General features: G+C 33.7%; 2 protein-coding genes across 3 annotated transcripts; both read right to left on the reverse strand.

Annotated features, from left to right (window-relative positions):
• Nucleotides 1-249: 249 nt before the first annotated feature.
• LOC141672001 (ABC transporter B family member 26, chloroplastic) lies at nt 250-8,250 on the reverse strand. The gene is made up of 18 exons (XM_074478479.1): nt 7,602-8,250; nt 6,951-7,078; nt 6,579-6,621; nt 6,161-6,205; nt 5,604-5,726; nt 5,417-5,520; nt 4,959-5,013; nt 4,803-4,873; nt 4,536-4,638; nt 3,146-3,356; nt 2,624-2,697; nt 2,249-2,305; nt 2,090-2,164; nt 1,530-1,604; nt 1,171-1,452; nt 1,027-1,091; nt 891-951; nt 250-669 (listed from the first exon to the last, which is right to left on the reverse strand). Exons 1-18 carry the CDS (start codon nt 8,028-8,030, stop codon nt 589-591), a joined length of 2,082 nt encoding a protein of 693 aa, XP_074334580.1. The 5' UTR covers nt 8,031-8,250; the 3' UTR covers nt 250-588.
• A 437-nt stretch (nt 8,251-8,687) lies between these two features.
• On the reverse strand, nt 8,688-12,333 carry LOC141672008 (protein DETOXIFICATION 30-like). Of its 2 annotated transcripts, none has more exons than XM_074478498.1 (8): nt 11,948-12,246; nt 11,015-11,552; nt 10,776-10,862; nt 9,929-9,985; nt 9,500-9,738; nt 9,277-9,395; nt 9,108-9,194; nt 8,688-9,004 (listed from the first exon to the last, which is right to left on the reverse strand). In XM_074478498.1, the coding sequence occupies exons 1-8, from the start codon at nt 12,099-12,101 to the stop codon at nt 8,930-8,932; spliced, it is 1,356 nt and encodes a 451-aa protein (XP_074334599.1). In that variant the 5' UTR covers nt 12,102-12,246; the 3' UTR covers nt 8,688-8,929. The 2 variants fall into 2 exon arrangements, with proteins under 2 accessions (XP_074334599.1, XP_074334591.1); XM_074478490.1 differs by having other exon boundaries at nt 8,689-9,004; nt 11,015-11,556; nt 11,948-12,333.
• Between the last annotated feature and the right edge of the window lie 2,663 nt (nt 12,334-14,996).

Genomic DNA, 14,996 nt, shown 5'->3' on the forward strand with positions numbered 1-14,996 from the left:
GGGTCATAATAAATATATGGATCTTTTATAAACCTAATATAGATACCAAACCTAAAAATGGATAGTCCACTGAGTCAAATTAAAGTTAAAAATTATATCTGAGACAAAATATAAATACCAAATCTTATAAAAGGGTTATTCAGCAAATTATAATATATATATATATAGGTTGGTGATTTCGGTTGACCTTTCCAGTTCCCAAATTAAATAATTAGTTGCAATTTTGGTTGACCACGCTGCTACTACGAATTCAATTAAAAAAAAGAGCAGTTGTTATTTGGCAAGTCTGGGAAGAAAAGTATAATACATCAGAGCTAACATAAACTGCAGCTCGTTTACATTTTAAGTTCCTAGGGCCCGTGGCCCGTCGGACCATATATTAATCAAGATGTAAATATAATGCTATAGCTCTTTTTTAAAAAATTATAAGAGCCTTCTCCATTTCTTCCTCTATATGTTCACAAATAATCTAGATTTGCAAAGGAAGCCATATGGAATTAGCCTAACAGTCCAGCTTTATAGTGCATCTAATGGTATACGTATAAAATGGGAGGTATTGTTCGATTTTATGCTTATTTTGCTTCAAGCTCATGCTATAGCATCAGTCTGTCTACCGGTCAGCTGTGAATACATACCGTCTTTCTTGAGTAGCTCCATGTGACTGCCCGTCTGGATATAAAGCAGAGTAGAAGAAAGAAAACGAATGCATGTGTTATTTCAGTTATTTGAATTTAACTATGAGATATGTAGTTAGCACTTTTATGATGGAAAAGGATGTCATTTGGCTTGCCCGTCACAAATGAAAATTTTAAATTTTACCAACGTGGAGAATATAATTGTCTGAACATTGTAATAAATAGATTTGGAATAGGAGGGACCATATTACATACCTCAACTATTCGACCACCATTCATAACCACTATTCTATCAGCAGCTTGTATAGTTGAAAGCCTGCACAACGTAATATAGTAGTGGTTATGAATCTTATACCAGTAAACTTCACGGGAAAAAGAAATCAGGACTCACCTGTGTGCAATTACTACAACAGTTCTCTTCGTCTTCAAGTCATTTCTGACTGCACGGATAACACCCTGTACAAAGAAGAATATGCAATGAGCAGGAATAACAAAGCTTAATGTCTTACTGGTTAGCTAATGCATAATTAGCTACCTTGACATTGTATTCACTCTCTGCATCTAAAGCACTAGTTGCTTCATCAAGGATCAGTATGCTAGGATCCCTAATAATGGCCCGTGCAATTGCAATTCGTTGCTTCTGTCCTCCACTAAGTAAATCATCATCAACAATAGTTTTATACCCATTAGGCAGATCTGAGATAAAACCGTGGGCATAGGCTTGCTTTGCAGCCCATTCCACATCCTCTTGTGTTATATTTCTGGTACAACCATATCTGATGTTTGAACTTATGTCCATGTGGAAAAGTCGGGGCTCCTACCAAAATAACTCAATAAGTACAAAGCATTGGTTTCAACTGAAATCGTAATGATTGTTTGTTGACAAGGAAACACCTGCCCAACATATCCTATCCTCCCCCTCATCCACTTCGTGTCCAAATCATTAAGAGGATAACCATCAATTAATATCTGCAAGGGTAAAAACAATTACTAGTAAAATCATATTAGGAACCAGAAAAGCATCGTTGATATCGAGTACAAGTTTTAGCTAATATGCATCCGTAAAACATCACACCAGTTTCCCTCGAAGAAAACATTACACCATTTACAAAACTATCCGAAAGTAAAGTTTAAAGAAAAGTGAGAAACAGCATCCAGAAACTTAACAATAAGATACATGTCATGTTTCATCCTATTCTAGGGTGACTTTCTGTATAGAACATCCATAACATTTCATGAAGATATCAGTAAGACCAGTTTCCTTCTCACTAATGGACGCAATCATTTCTAGTAGGAAGTAGAAAAACTAGGAAACTATTAAGTGTACATTTTATTTTGATAAATTGCTGTCATGGTTGTATAAACACAAGATTAAAATTTACATGTTCTTTCTACGCATCAGATAAAGTAAAACTAAAACATGTCAAGTACAATATATGAATGAAGGAGGGTACCTGACCACTTGTTGGCTCATATAGCCGAAGCAAAAGATTCACAAGAGTGCTTTTCCCACTACCACTTAGACCGACCTAAACAGTATAGAAAAAAGGTTTGGTGATGTGTTCGGTGGTTCCTTGGTAATGAAAATATGGCATGACTTTATGTGTGCTTACAATTGCAACAACTTCGCTAGGATGCACCACGAGATTTATATGTTGGAGTACAGAAACCTGTTCAAATGTCAATACAACAGTTTACATTGTTGCACCTAGACTTGAAGCTAATATAACCTGCACGAGGACATCTCCTATGGTCTGCTCCAGAATAGCAAGAACCGTAGATTGCAATATAGTATTTTTATGCTTTTTCAAATATAAACATGTCAATAGAAAGACATACATACTGACAGAGGTAAACTGCAATCATTCAGCTAGATTTTACGAGAATCAAGTAAAAAATGAAATTAGTGTCAAAATATTTTCATTCTTTCCTCTACCCCTATGAAGGGTGATCTAAAGAGATACATTCAATGAAATAATAAAACATACCGTTTCTCTCGAAGAATAGTAAAAACAAATATCCTTAAACTCAATGCGACCATTGAGTTTCTCCAACTTCAATCCTGCAATTTATCAAAATTTAAGCATTCATTTATGTAGAGGTCAACATGAATACAAAACTATTGTTGGACAGCTGAACAACAAAACAAATTTAAGCATCAAATATTCCAGAGTACTGGACATCCGATGTCATCTGATAGCTATGGGCCTTAACTTTACTGTAACTGGACCTCCAAGTTCTAGGAAGTCAACGAACGCTAGATAATAGGTGTCCCCACTAGCACAGAACTAGACAAGCAATGGGATATTAACTCACATTAAAGTGTAATTCTAATGTCATTCATCTGTGTACAGTAACATAAAATAAGGTAAACTGCACAAAGGTTTAACTATAATTCCAAAAGACGCAAAAGGGTCATGTCAGTCCAGTATGTAATGGTGAAACACAACATCATCATTGCTAAATTGATTAAGTTCATAGAAAAATAGATCATATTCAGAACGGCTTGCCTTGATGCGTGAACTGGTCACTTGGAGAAAGGTCCATCAACTGAAACACTTTTTCACTAGCCCCAACAGATTGCATCAATGATGACACATTGTCTCCCACCCACCAAGTTGAATAAATTAACCATTCACTGTACAATATGAATTTTGTAAGTTGCTCAGCCGTCAAACTGCCAGCTAGAATAGACATTCCTCCGATCAGCACGGCTGTAACCTATTAGATAAAATATGCACCATGAAGTAAATTTAGTTTCCAGGTATGATGTTGAAGTCACTTGACATTGGCAGCGTCCTTGAAAGTATGTACGCTTACTTATATTATTTTAAAGCATAACGACGCAGTACTATGACATTACGGATATTAGGAATCCCTTCTATATGCTAAGATGGAACATTTTACCATTGGACCAAGGTTTTCTAAACAAAAATCAAAATCTCTGTTGCATGATACAGCATATTGTATCAACATCTTTTATTTGTTCAAAATACAGTAATGATCAAAACAAAGAAAACGAAATAAAATAGGAAATCGTCATGCTAAATGATATAAATCCAGCAAAACCCTATTGATTTCTGAGCATGTAGATGGGTACAAACCAGATAACAGAGTACTGAGAATACATGAAAACTGATCCGCAAATGCTAGAATAAAGATTTCTTACAGTTTTTACACATCAGTAATGTCTAATTTCACTACTAAAGGAATATGAAATGCTAATATGAAGTTCCTCGTCCTCAAAATGTTCTTGGTTAATTCAAACTTGATAAAAAAACAATAGGAATGACATATATCCCCAGATTTGGGAGGGAGGGGTGCAACCGAGGTTTTTGGTGATAGCTAAGAAAACTGCAACCTACTTGAAGTTGCAGTCAGTCCGCTGTAATTTAAAATTTGACTTGATTTCTCTCTTTTTAAAAAATTTCATATTTTGTACATACTTGTGTCTTTCATGTGCTCTGCACATTATTGTTTCACTTGAATGTAAATAGATTGATATTAAAATATTTATAAAATCATTTCTTCTTGTCCATGTTGACACTTGACAAGGATTTTAAGCAGACTGATATTAGGTTGTTCAAATATTGTAACATAATACTCTATTACAATATTTATGTACATATTCCTGCTTAACATAATACTGGAATCCCAATTAATACGTACAAATAGAAAAGAGTTTATGTACATTTAAGTATTTATGTATTTAACTGAAGTTGTACAATCTGTGTGAGCATGTGCAAGTCACGGGTCTATATTTTAGAAATTGCATTATGTGATCATTAATATATACATGTTGCCGAAAGATAGTACAAAGGGTAGAAATTTTCAGACAAACTAGTTTCATTAAAATACAAGTGACTTTTAGGATCATGACAAGCATCAATAAGACTTGACCTGCACTGAGTGATAAAGAGTATTAAAGCTGAGGTTCCAAACTCCATAAGCCGCACTCTGTCGCAAACTTATATCAGCTAATCTATCAAGCCACTTATTATACCTGTTTACAAAGGTAGAGCAGATAATGTGTGTCAAATAAAAGGTATACGTTTCCAAACTTTTCCCGAATGCTTGTTTATTTCAGAAGCTCGTGACATTTATCATCCGAGTAGTGGAACTAAAAAATTACTGCTTGCACAAAACTATAACTAGCAGCACAATTACCTTTGAGTTTCATGGTCCTCCGTTCCATAAACCCGAACAGTTCTCATCAGAGAGAGTGTCTCTTGTGCAACCTATGAAGCGCATGGAAAATTTTATGACAAGGACTTAAGCAGCAATAACATTCCATCAAAACTAACAAAATGTTATCGGTATTACTTCGTTGGAAGAAGCAGTGAACTCTTGTGTTAGCTTTGCTGCTTTCTTCTGGTACCTTAATTAAGTACGTAGAAATCTTGATAAGCAAACATAAACATCAACATACGAGAAAAAACATAATCAATGTACAGAAGTACATTACAAAGGAATTGATTTTTGTAAGCAACTCCATGAAGTTACACTTGGCAAAAAATAATAATATTAAGTATTGGCTTCTGAAGCGGTCTCGCTTTAAGTTTGACTTTTGTTTGTATGGTCCCTAGAGTCTACTACAACTTTCGCTTCTTATTAGATCTATTCATTAATTCTATAGTACACCATTCACTATCTAATTCCAATGTTCATGTCCTAAAAAACTAACAGCTACACAACATATAGTTCATCTGTAAGGAAAACTTGATATTAGGAGCACAATCAACTTCCTATAATTTATCTAATATGTGAATCATATATCTTACTTGCCATAGAAGAGCATAATGGTAAACAGAGCACAGCATATCGCCAGGGTTATCAAACCAAGAGGCCACGACAAAACCAACAAGTAGATTAAAGCACCAGTGGCCTGAAAACATAATATTATTTATTATAATCTTTCAGTTTACAGAGAAAGCCAGAAACCGTCAGTTTTTCGCTCAGGGAAGGAACCTGAAGAACATTGCGGAAAATCAGATTCAGATCATTCCCAATGACACGTGATACTTGCTGACAATCTGCCCCAAGCCTACTAGTCAAATCACCAACAGTCTCTGCATCAAAGAATGATATGTCCTACATAGAGGTAAACAAAGTAAAAAATATAAAATAGAGCCCAGAGGATCGAAAAAAGAAAACTAAGATTTTTAAGACAATAGACCTATGCTTCATTTGGTCGGACAGAATGTGATTGGGAGGGAATGGTATGAAATTTATGCTTCTTCGTGGTTTAACAATTCTAGTTTTTATTCCTTCCTTCATCTCATTCTTACTAATTCAAAGATGAGATCAAACACAGGTCGAAATATGGCTTTCAGAAAAATACTACATTCTCCTTTCTACTATTTCCTTCACAAAACTCATCGTAAAATTTGCACTTTTCCTTCCTTATCTACCCTTTAAATTTCGCTCGCAGTTATTTGTTCCATTACTACCAATTCCTCCCAAGTCCCAATCAAACAGAGAATTTGGAATAGATAAGTGATTTAATAGAATATATACTTCAGAACCTGAAGAAGAAGAGTGGAATATAATGTTTCCCTCATTCGCTTAACCTGCAAAAGTATTGGATCGGACCACATCAGGCGTAAATGCAGCTAAGGCAGTTCAGTAATGTAATTTTGGATTGCAAAAGTAGCGAAGATATACAAATTTAGATCTGGCATCCAAATGTATACTCTGTAGTACATGCGACACATTATTTTGAAATACTTTTTCAATGGAAAAAATATACAAGTTCTCTTAGCATAAGAAACAAGTTCGCATACAAATCAAAATATACGGCTTAATCTAGTAGTAGTAGTAGCAAATGAAGGAATGATATTTAATTCACTCATTCTAAGATGTGGCAACTTTCATTGTATGCTTCCTTGCATTCAACCAATTTTACTAGAAGAAAATGAAAAGACAAACTAAATATAAACTCACAAGGATCATATTTGCTATGCCAAAAAAGCAACCTCGCAGACCACTGTAAATCAAAAAAGTAGAAATGGAATTAGATCATCAAAATTGAATTACAGTGCCAAACACATGCATACACATACATGTCAGAGTAGCGTCAAGACAAGTCTCCACTTCTAGAAAGTTATTCATTAATATTCCCTTAAGCACATGGACTGCCATTCTAATTCTTTCTTGAAAAAAAATCTAATTAACTTCACTGTGAACTACTGAATTTAACAATTCCAGTTAACTTCATATTCTAATTCTTTCTTGAAATAAAATCCAATTAAATTCCGGATCACAATCACAAATGATGCTAGCTCACTCTGAAAATATAATTGGGTAGAATTTAACCTGCATATTCCTGAAGTGACACATAGCAAAACTAGAAGGCGCACATTCCTGTGAAAAACCGCAACTTGACCACTTTGAGCAGTAAATATAGAGGCTGTCAAGAAATGTGGAATGGAGATCTCAGAAAGCTGCACAACGAGAACAAATTTCAAAATAGGAAGCAAAAAACCAAGCATCCATACACAGCAACCATTATAATCAAAATGCAACAAGCTGAAACTACTAAAAAGTAAAAACCCCAAAATAGCTAAACTTTCAAACTTTATCTTAATCAACACTCAAATAATCTTTTAAAAACTGCCAATAACTCATATTGGTTCTAATCATATAATTACATGCATGTTTATGAAAATGCAACAAACATGAACAGGTGCAACACCAACATTGTTTAAAGTTCCAAACTTTCTATTAAGAAGTACTCAAATTATGAGTTAAAAGTAACAACCAGTAACTCATATTGGTTTTAATCATATATACATAAAAACCGACTACATAATCAAAATGCAGAAACCTTAAAATCCTAAATCCCGAAAATCGTTTAAAGTTCCAAAATTTACTGCAACTACTGCTCAAATTCTCTTCTAAAAGTAACTACAACTCATATTACTACAATCACATATAAGCACACAAAGTATGAGCTAAGTAGCATACAGCAGTAACAATGAGGGCAGCAAAAGCAGCAAAAATAAGCAATCTATCTTCACTTATAAGCTCCCACATTCTCGAAAGCGCCTTCCAAACAGTTACAGGTTTAGCCATCATATCAATCTGCACATCATCATCAAACTTCCACCACCTTCCTCCAGGCAAAACAGCCCGAAAATTTTCGATAAAGTTTCGAACTTTTTCCCCAAATTCCACATGGGTTTCATCTGAATTGCTCCCCTGCACAGCTGAATACCCATTAACAGTAGCAGAAATAGTGACCCGTTTTCTCCGGGTAGGGTACAAAACTCGGATCCTAGCTTTACTAGGTCTAAAATTCAGTGAATTGGGTCTTAAATTAATCAAATTATGTGATTGATGAAGTGAAGAAATCAAAGTACAAGAATGAAGATGATTGCATAGTGTTAAAGACATGGTTGTAATTAGTTTCACAATTCGTGAACATTACTTGTATGTAATAACATAGTACATGTGTAATAAAATAGTTATGTAAGAATAATTATTTTTGTATGTGTATAATTGTGATTGTTTTATATATTGTCACGCCATTGAAGTTGAGAAGTGTGGAGTTGTAGAAAAAGTTTAGAAACTTAGCGGTTTCAGCTAAGCTAGTTATCCAAATAACTGGTTCATGTAATGGAAAATATTGCGGACCAGAATTGTTATTACACATGCACATTTTAGACACGTGTGGCAAGTACAACAAGGAAAACAAAAATGTGAACTACATGGGTTATTTTTCTCTTCATTATTTGGACTGCTTAAATTCTGTAGTTAAATACTGTAATGATCAGAGCCCATTTTGAATTTTAAAATTATTTTCGAGAGATTCACAATTTAAATTATTTGGACCAGTCCAATAATTTGATCATACATAATATTTCCGTGAGAACATGTCCAATTGTAGATTCCTCTCAATTATATTTCATATTCTCTTAATTACATGTTTAACAAATTTTAATATTTTTTGTTCCCCCAGAACCAACAAACATTTGTGTATCTGGTTTAACTCATGCAAAGTGCTTTCATAGTCTAGTACTTCACTTTGTGCAGTTTTTGACAATTGAAAATCGATGGAGTAGTTGGTTATCACTTTACTGCCTTCTTCTTCTAGACTTTTAGTAACAAGATTAAAGAGCTTGTTCAAAAACAAGCTCGCACAAAAACTTCCATGGTTCTGGCCCTTCAAATTTGCATAACTAACTACTTTTTTCAAAATTTCTATGAGGCATCATGTTGTACTTGAATGTACAATGATTATGCAAGAAACAAAAAGAAAAATTAACTTCAAATACTTCTACAATGTTGTTAGATCAGTTCTCTAAACTCTTTGATCCGTAATCTGGTTCTCCTCCCCATTGCCTGATTCTCTGTTCAGCGATAGAAGCCTGCAGTATAAACCAAATTAAGATTCGTGTATTGCTCAAAATATGCAGTATAGTAGATAAAAGATCTCCCTTTCCTTTCCTTTTCAAACAATGCCATGTTTACCTCTTTATTCCAGTTGGTCCTGTATACTATCCAGAACAGAACAAGTGTTTGTACCACCGTCCCAGACAACATGCCTATCCATATACCCTGCAATAATTAAAATGCGTTCATCACAAATTAATGTCACAGGCACATGCTCCGGAGTGATTGAATGAGATTGAGTACATACTTTCACCCCCATGTCAAGTTTGTAACCCATAAGAAGGCCAATAGGAATTCCAAGTACATAATAGCACACAATGTTTACATAAGCAACAATAGCTTGCCATCCAGCTCCGATGGCCACGCCTGTAATTCAAGAATAACAAAAACATTACTGAAAATACTAGGCAAAAGCTCCAAAATCAAATAATAGGAGATACCTAACAATCTTTTTGATGGAATCCAATTACCTGAGAGAGCAGGTTGAATAGTGTTAATGACTAGACAAGTTGCTAGCAATGGTGTTAAAACATTGACCACTCTCTCGACTTCTTCACTGTCAGTGAACAACGAAGGATATTGTTTCCGAAAGATGATGAGAGTCAGGGATAGGATGAGTCCAATTACGAATGAAGACAGCACGACCACCACAACTGAAAATTTTGCTGTTTTTGGATGTGCTGCTCCCAACTCATTTGACACCCTTACACTGCACAAATGTTCGATTTGCATGCATACAATACATAAATCATTTGCAAATTAACTCGGACCAAACATACCACAAGCATGTGCAACTCAGAGATCCAGATTTGTAAATAATAAATCCATTTGAATATTGATGTTGATCTATGATTCTGGAATGCAATTGACTATTTTCCACTTAGCTGTATGACACGTACCTTATAGCAGCATTGCATCCAACAGCTACCATGACTGCCCAGCCCACAATGTTCATGCTGCAAACAGAATCGGTGCATTGTGATTATGCAGGGCCTTTAATCTCTTGGAAATAAAAATCTTATGTTTACTTGATTAATAGCAAATATTGCATGCTCTACACAAGTCTGTGCAATTTATTTGCTGCAATCTACTCTTTGCAATTTCTGTACATTCTTAATTTGACAACAAAGCATGCCATGTATATTTTGCTTATAGATTGTTGAAGTGTCATCATGTTCTGCTACTAGGAATTTTCGTATAAACAATTTTTGGATCACCATAACTTTACAATTCGTTACATTGAATGTGATATAGAATGAGAGACTATCTTACATCACTAATGACTTGTGCCAAGCGGCCAATAATGTATATGCAACCAAATTCAAATGTAAGATCTGTGTCTCTCCTAAGTCCTGATTCAATGTCATGTAGTTATCAAATCAATCACGCCTAGTTTATGTTCCTCACACACGTTTATACGCATACATGATGTTTTCACATTAATTTATGCAAGAACAGGGTATTACATATCCGCATACCGTAGCATCAACGTCAAATAATAAATAATATATTCAGGAAAGTTTCGAAAAACTATTTTCCCTTTAAATTGTTTATTTATCTTCTGTAGTTTTTGCCAGACATGATGGTAGAAAAAATATAACTCCGGGTTTCAATTTCAAAGCTACTACGTTAAAAAAAATGGACCCAACTCCAACATCTACTTTGACTAGTAGATAGCATTGCAGACAACACACTTAACCAACCAGTCAAGAGTCTGAAAGAAAGAGGTAGATGTTGGTTACTTACCAGATGGAAAGTGCATCTACTGCTATTTCAGCATTCTTAAGGTATCCAGCAAACAGTATCAATGCCGTAAAATACCACATCTCTAAGCTGCATTAACGCACATTGGAAGATTGGTTGATTTTAGGCATTCTCGTATACGAATAAGCAATACTCGAACTAAACCAAACATAAAACGTAGTACACCTGATCTAAGTGATTTCAAATAGAGATGTAGAGGTAATAAAATTGATTATACTCACCAAAGCATAACAGCTGATGCAAGTGATAGCTTTACAAAACCCCACAAATTCTGAAACGCCTTCCAAGAAAACCCGGACCAGGCTTCTCCACATGTTCCACTAAAAATGTACACTAGCTGTGCCAACACTATGAACCACCACGAAAAGTTTAAGACCACAGCGCCTCCTGCTAGTCCCCACCCCAACTTTAACATGAACAACCAGCTAAAATATGTGTGCACCACCAATGCCAAGGCCGATATCCAAGCCATGGCCATAATCTTACTCTGTGACTGCAAGAACTTGGCTATAGGAAAATTCAAGGCATAAGCAAACAGCTGCGGAATCATCCAAATCGCTAGTTTTCCAGCTTCTCTTGATATGTCTTCGGTTTGGCCAATTAATCTCAAAATTTGAGCACCAAATATGTATAAAAACATTAAGATTATACCAGTACAATTCAATATGACCCATGATCTTTGCATATATACTCCAAGCATATCAATCTGTCCTGCTCCAAATGCTTGTCCACATAATGTTTCAAGTGCACTTCCCATCCCTAACTACACATTAAAATCAACACAAATATAATTATCTGATTAATTACAAAATTAGCATGATTATATGATGTTAACTAGCACTTCATATAAGTTTTTGTTTTATCGCGGACTACAATTCTGATTTACCAAATATACAACAATATCATTCTTAATATATGACCATAAGCATATGCTTAGGAATCCTTAAAATAGTGTCCAAATTATTAACAACCAGATCACTTATCAGGTTGATCAAATTAAATTATATAGTTAGAAAATTTTCACTATTCACGATAAATTACTTCCAAGAAACGATCCAATATATTGTCAGTGAAAATCATAATCGAAAAAATCATGAGGATCAAATGTCACGTGAAGCAAAATTATTAAGAACAAAGTCAGTTTTAGTGATTACCATGACACCGTAAGAGAGGCCAGAAATAACAGAATTTTCGATAGAGAAGGCCGCGAGCTGAAGAGTGCCAACATGACCAGCAAAAGTCTGTGTGATGGCGCCAAGAGAGTACTGACATATAGAAGTAAAAATAGCAGGACCAGCTAGGTACCATAGTTTTCGAGATTCGATAATAAATTCTCTGTAAAAATCTTTAATTCCTGTGATCGGGGCGATGTCATCTGCATCAGCAACGAAAGAATGGTTGGACGGGCGCCGGAGAAGTTGAGGAGGTGCTTGGTCGGTGTTGAGGCCGCTGGCCGGGGAGAGAAGCGGGAGTTTAATATTGCTGTCACTTTCCATTTTGTAAGAAATGTAAATGTGTGTTATTACACGAGCTGTAAGTTTGTAACTGCATGATGTGATATATACTACTAATTAAATAACATAGTATTATTTTTACTTTAATTTAATAAATTATCTCATGAATTTATTTACATTTAAAGTGTGTTATTACATTGAATTAAAGGATGATAGTATACTTTAACATAGTATTATTTATATTAATTTAATGGATTATCCGTCTATACTTGTTATGGATAAAAAACTAGAGGTATATTAATTGCTGTAGTTATTACTAAGGTTCGGGAGCTCAAGGCCTTTAATGGCTGCTCTCGTGTTTCGTAACTTAATTCTGCTTTTACGAGATGTCTACGTATATCTGTGAATTAGAGAATCAAGCCAAAAAACGTAGTTCTGATTGATGGGGTGAGTCTCTTTATATACATGTTGAGAGTCCTTGAATTGTACTAGGGTTAGGAGACTTGTTTGAACAAGTTCTCAGACTTTGGATAGACTTTGAAGTCCTAGAATAGAGGAATCAGATTCCTAGTTGGTGTAGGTGCCTTTTGAGGCTATCTTTTATAGAATTACATCATCGTTAGGACTCATTTAATGAACTGGTAATCCCCCTATTTATTAATTATGAAATTAATAAATAATCAGGGCTTTGGGCCTCATTAATTGGGCTTCGTTATTAAACTGTATCAGGTCTAATTAATTCAACATTAATTATATTTCTAGGCTAATTTTAGGCCCATATCATTTGCCCCACAACTTCTGGGAAACCGTAAAAAAAATTCGCAGAAGTTAAGTTTATTTATACCCTTACAGGGTATCGTTTTTACGTAAAGTGTGGAGCGACCTACACATTTACAATGATTCGCCTTGCACATGGCTTCAGGGTTGTTTTAGAACCTCCCTATTACTATCCTTACCTTATTCCTTCTTTTTAGGAATTTTCTGTTATTTTTCAGTAATTTTCTCTTAATTTCTGAGATTTTTCCCTAATTTAAACGAATTTTTCCTTAATTTCCGGGATTTTTTCCTAATTTACAGGAATTTTCCCTTAATTTATGGAATTTTTTCCTAATTTACAGGAATTTTTCCTTAATTTCTGAATTTTTTTCCTAATTTACACGAATTTTCCCTTAATTTATGGGATTTTTTTCCTAATTTACAGGAATTATTTTATACCAACGGGTATTTTTTCCTAAAAGTTTAGAAATTATTTTATACCAACGGTTATTCTTTCCAAAAAATTTAGGAATTAATTTGTACCAACAGGTATTTTTTCCAAAAATTTTAGGAATTAATTTATACCAACGGGTAATTTTTCCTAAAAGTTTAGAAATTATTTTATACCAACGGGTATTTTTCCAAAAATTTTAGGAATTAATTTATACCAGTGGGTATTTTTTCCAAAAATTTTTAGGAATTAATTTATACCAACGGGTACTTTTTCCTGGAATTTTAGGAATTATTTTATACCAACACGTATTTTTTTCAAAAATTTTAGGAATTAATTTATACCAACGGGTATTTTTTCCTAAAAGTTTAGAAATTATTTTATACCAATGGGTATTTTTCCAAAAAATTTAGGAATTAATTTATACCAACGGGTACTTTTTCCTGGAATTTTAGGAATTATTTTATACCAACAGGTATTTTTTCCTAAAAGTTTAGAAATTATTTTATACCAACGGGTATTCTTTCCAAAAAATTTAGGAATTAATTTATACCAACAGGTATTTTTTCCAAAAATTTTAGGAATTAATTTATACCAACGAGTATTTTTTCCTAAAAGTTTAGAAATTATTTTATACCAACGGGTATTTTTCCAAAAATGTTAGGAATTAATTTATACCAACGGGTATTTTTTTCAAAAAATTTAAGAAATTAATTTATACCAACGGGTACTTTTCCAAAAAAATTAGGAATAAATTTATACCAACGGGTATTTTTTCCAAAATTTTTTAGAAATTAATTTATACCAACGGGTACTTTTTCCTGGAATTTTAAGAATTATTTTATAGCAACAGGTATTTTTTCCTAAAAGTTTAGAAATTATTTTATACCAAGGGGTATTTTTTTTCAAAAATTTTAGGAATTAATTTATACCAACGGGTATTTTTTCCAAAAATTTTTAGGAATTAATTTATAACAACGGGTATTTTTTCCTAAATTTTAGAAATTAATTTATACCAACAGATATTTTTTTTCCTAATATTCAGAATTTTTTTAATCATATTTTCATTTTTGCCCATTTTTTAATTAATAAAATAATCAGAAAATGAGCTTGAGGGACACTACCATCCTAGGCGGGGTAACCCACGCCTAGGAGGTGATATATCAAGCACGGCCAGGAGGTTTGCTTTCCGGGCGTTGACTCCATTTTTCTTTCTCTTTTTCTTTTTGTTGCCTTTTGCTTTTTTTTGTCCTTTTTTTCATCAATTTTTTTGTCTTTTTATTCATCAATTTTTTTTTGCCGTTTTTTTTCTTCATCAAATTTTTATCACCTCTTTTTTTCTGTTTTTTTAATATAAAATTATGAACTCTTGTCATAATTTATTGTGTTAGCGGACATACTTAATTTTGTGCAATCGTGCATAATATAACTAATTGGATAGAAAATAATATTAAAAATTATTTTCTATTGTTTCCAATTAATTCTAATTTTAAATTCCTTAATTTTTAAGGAATTTATATATCAAATTACGAATTTACTCGT

This window comes from Apium graveolens, chromosome 1, assembly GCF_009905375.1.
Source record: "Apium graveolens cultivar Ventura chromosome 1, ASM990537v1, whole genome shotgun sequence".
In the NCBI taxonomy this organism is placed as follows: Eukaryota; Viridiplantae; Streptophyta; class Magnoliopsida; order Apiales; family Apiaceae; genus Apium; species Apium graveolens.

What these genes read in the sequence shown, in the direction of transcription:
- LOC141672008 (XM_074478490.1), bottom strand. Translation starts at nt 12,289, where the DNA reads ATGGAAAGTGACAGCAATATTAAACTCCCGCTTCTCTCCCCGGCCAGC. An exon ending in GCCTCTCTTACGGTGTCATG is followed by an intron (nt 11,557 to 11,947) that starts GTAATCACTAAA and finishes TTTAATGTGTAG; the next exon opens with TTAGGGATGGGAAGTGCACT. An exon ending in AACTTGACATGGGGGTGAAA is followed by an intron (nt 9,195 to 9,276) that starts GTATGTACTCAA and finishes TAATTATTGCAG; the next exon opens with GGTATATGGATAGGCATGTT.
- LOC141672001 (XM_074478479.1), bottom strand. Translation starts at nt 8,030, where the DNA reads ATGTCTTTAACACTATGCAATCATCTTCATTCTTGTACTTTGATTTCT. An exon ending in TCACTGCTTCTTCCAACGAA is followed by an intron (nt 4,874 to 4,958) that starts GTAATACCGATA and finishes TGCGCTTCATAG; the next exon opens with GTTGCACAAGAGACACTCTC. An exon ending in GGATAGGATATGTTGGGCAG is followed by an intron (nt 1,453 to 1,529) that starts GTGTTTCCTTGT and finishes TTATTTTGGTAG; the next exon opens with GAGCCCCGACTTTTCCACAT.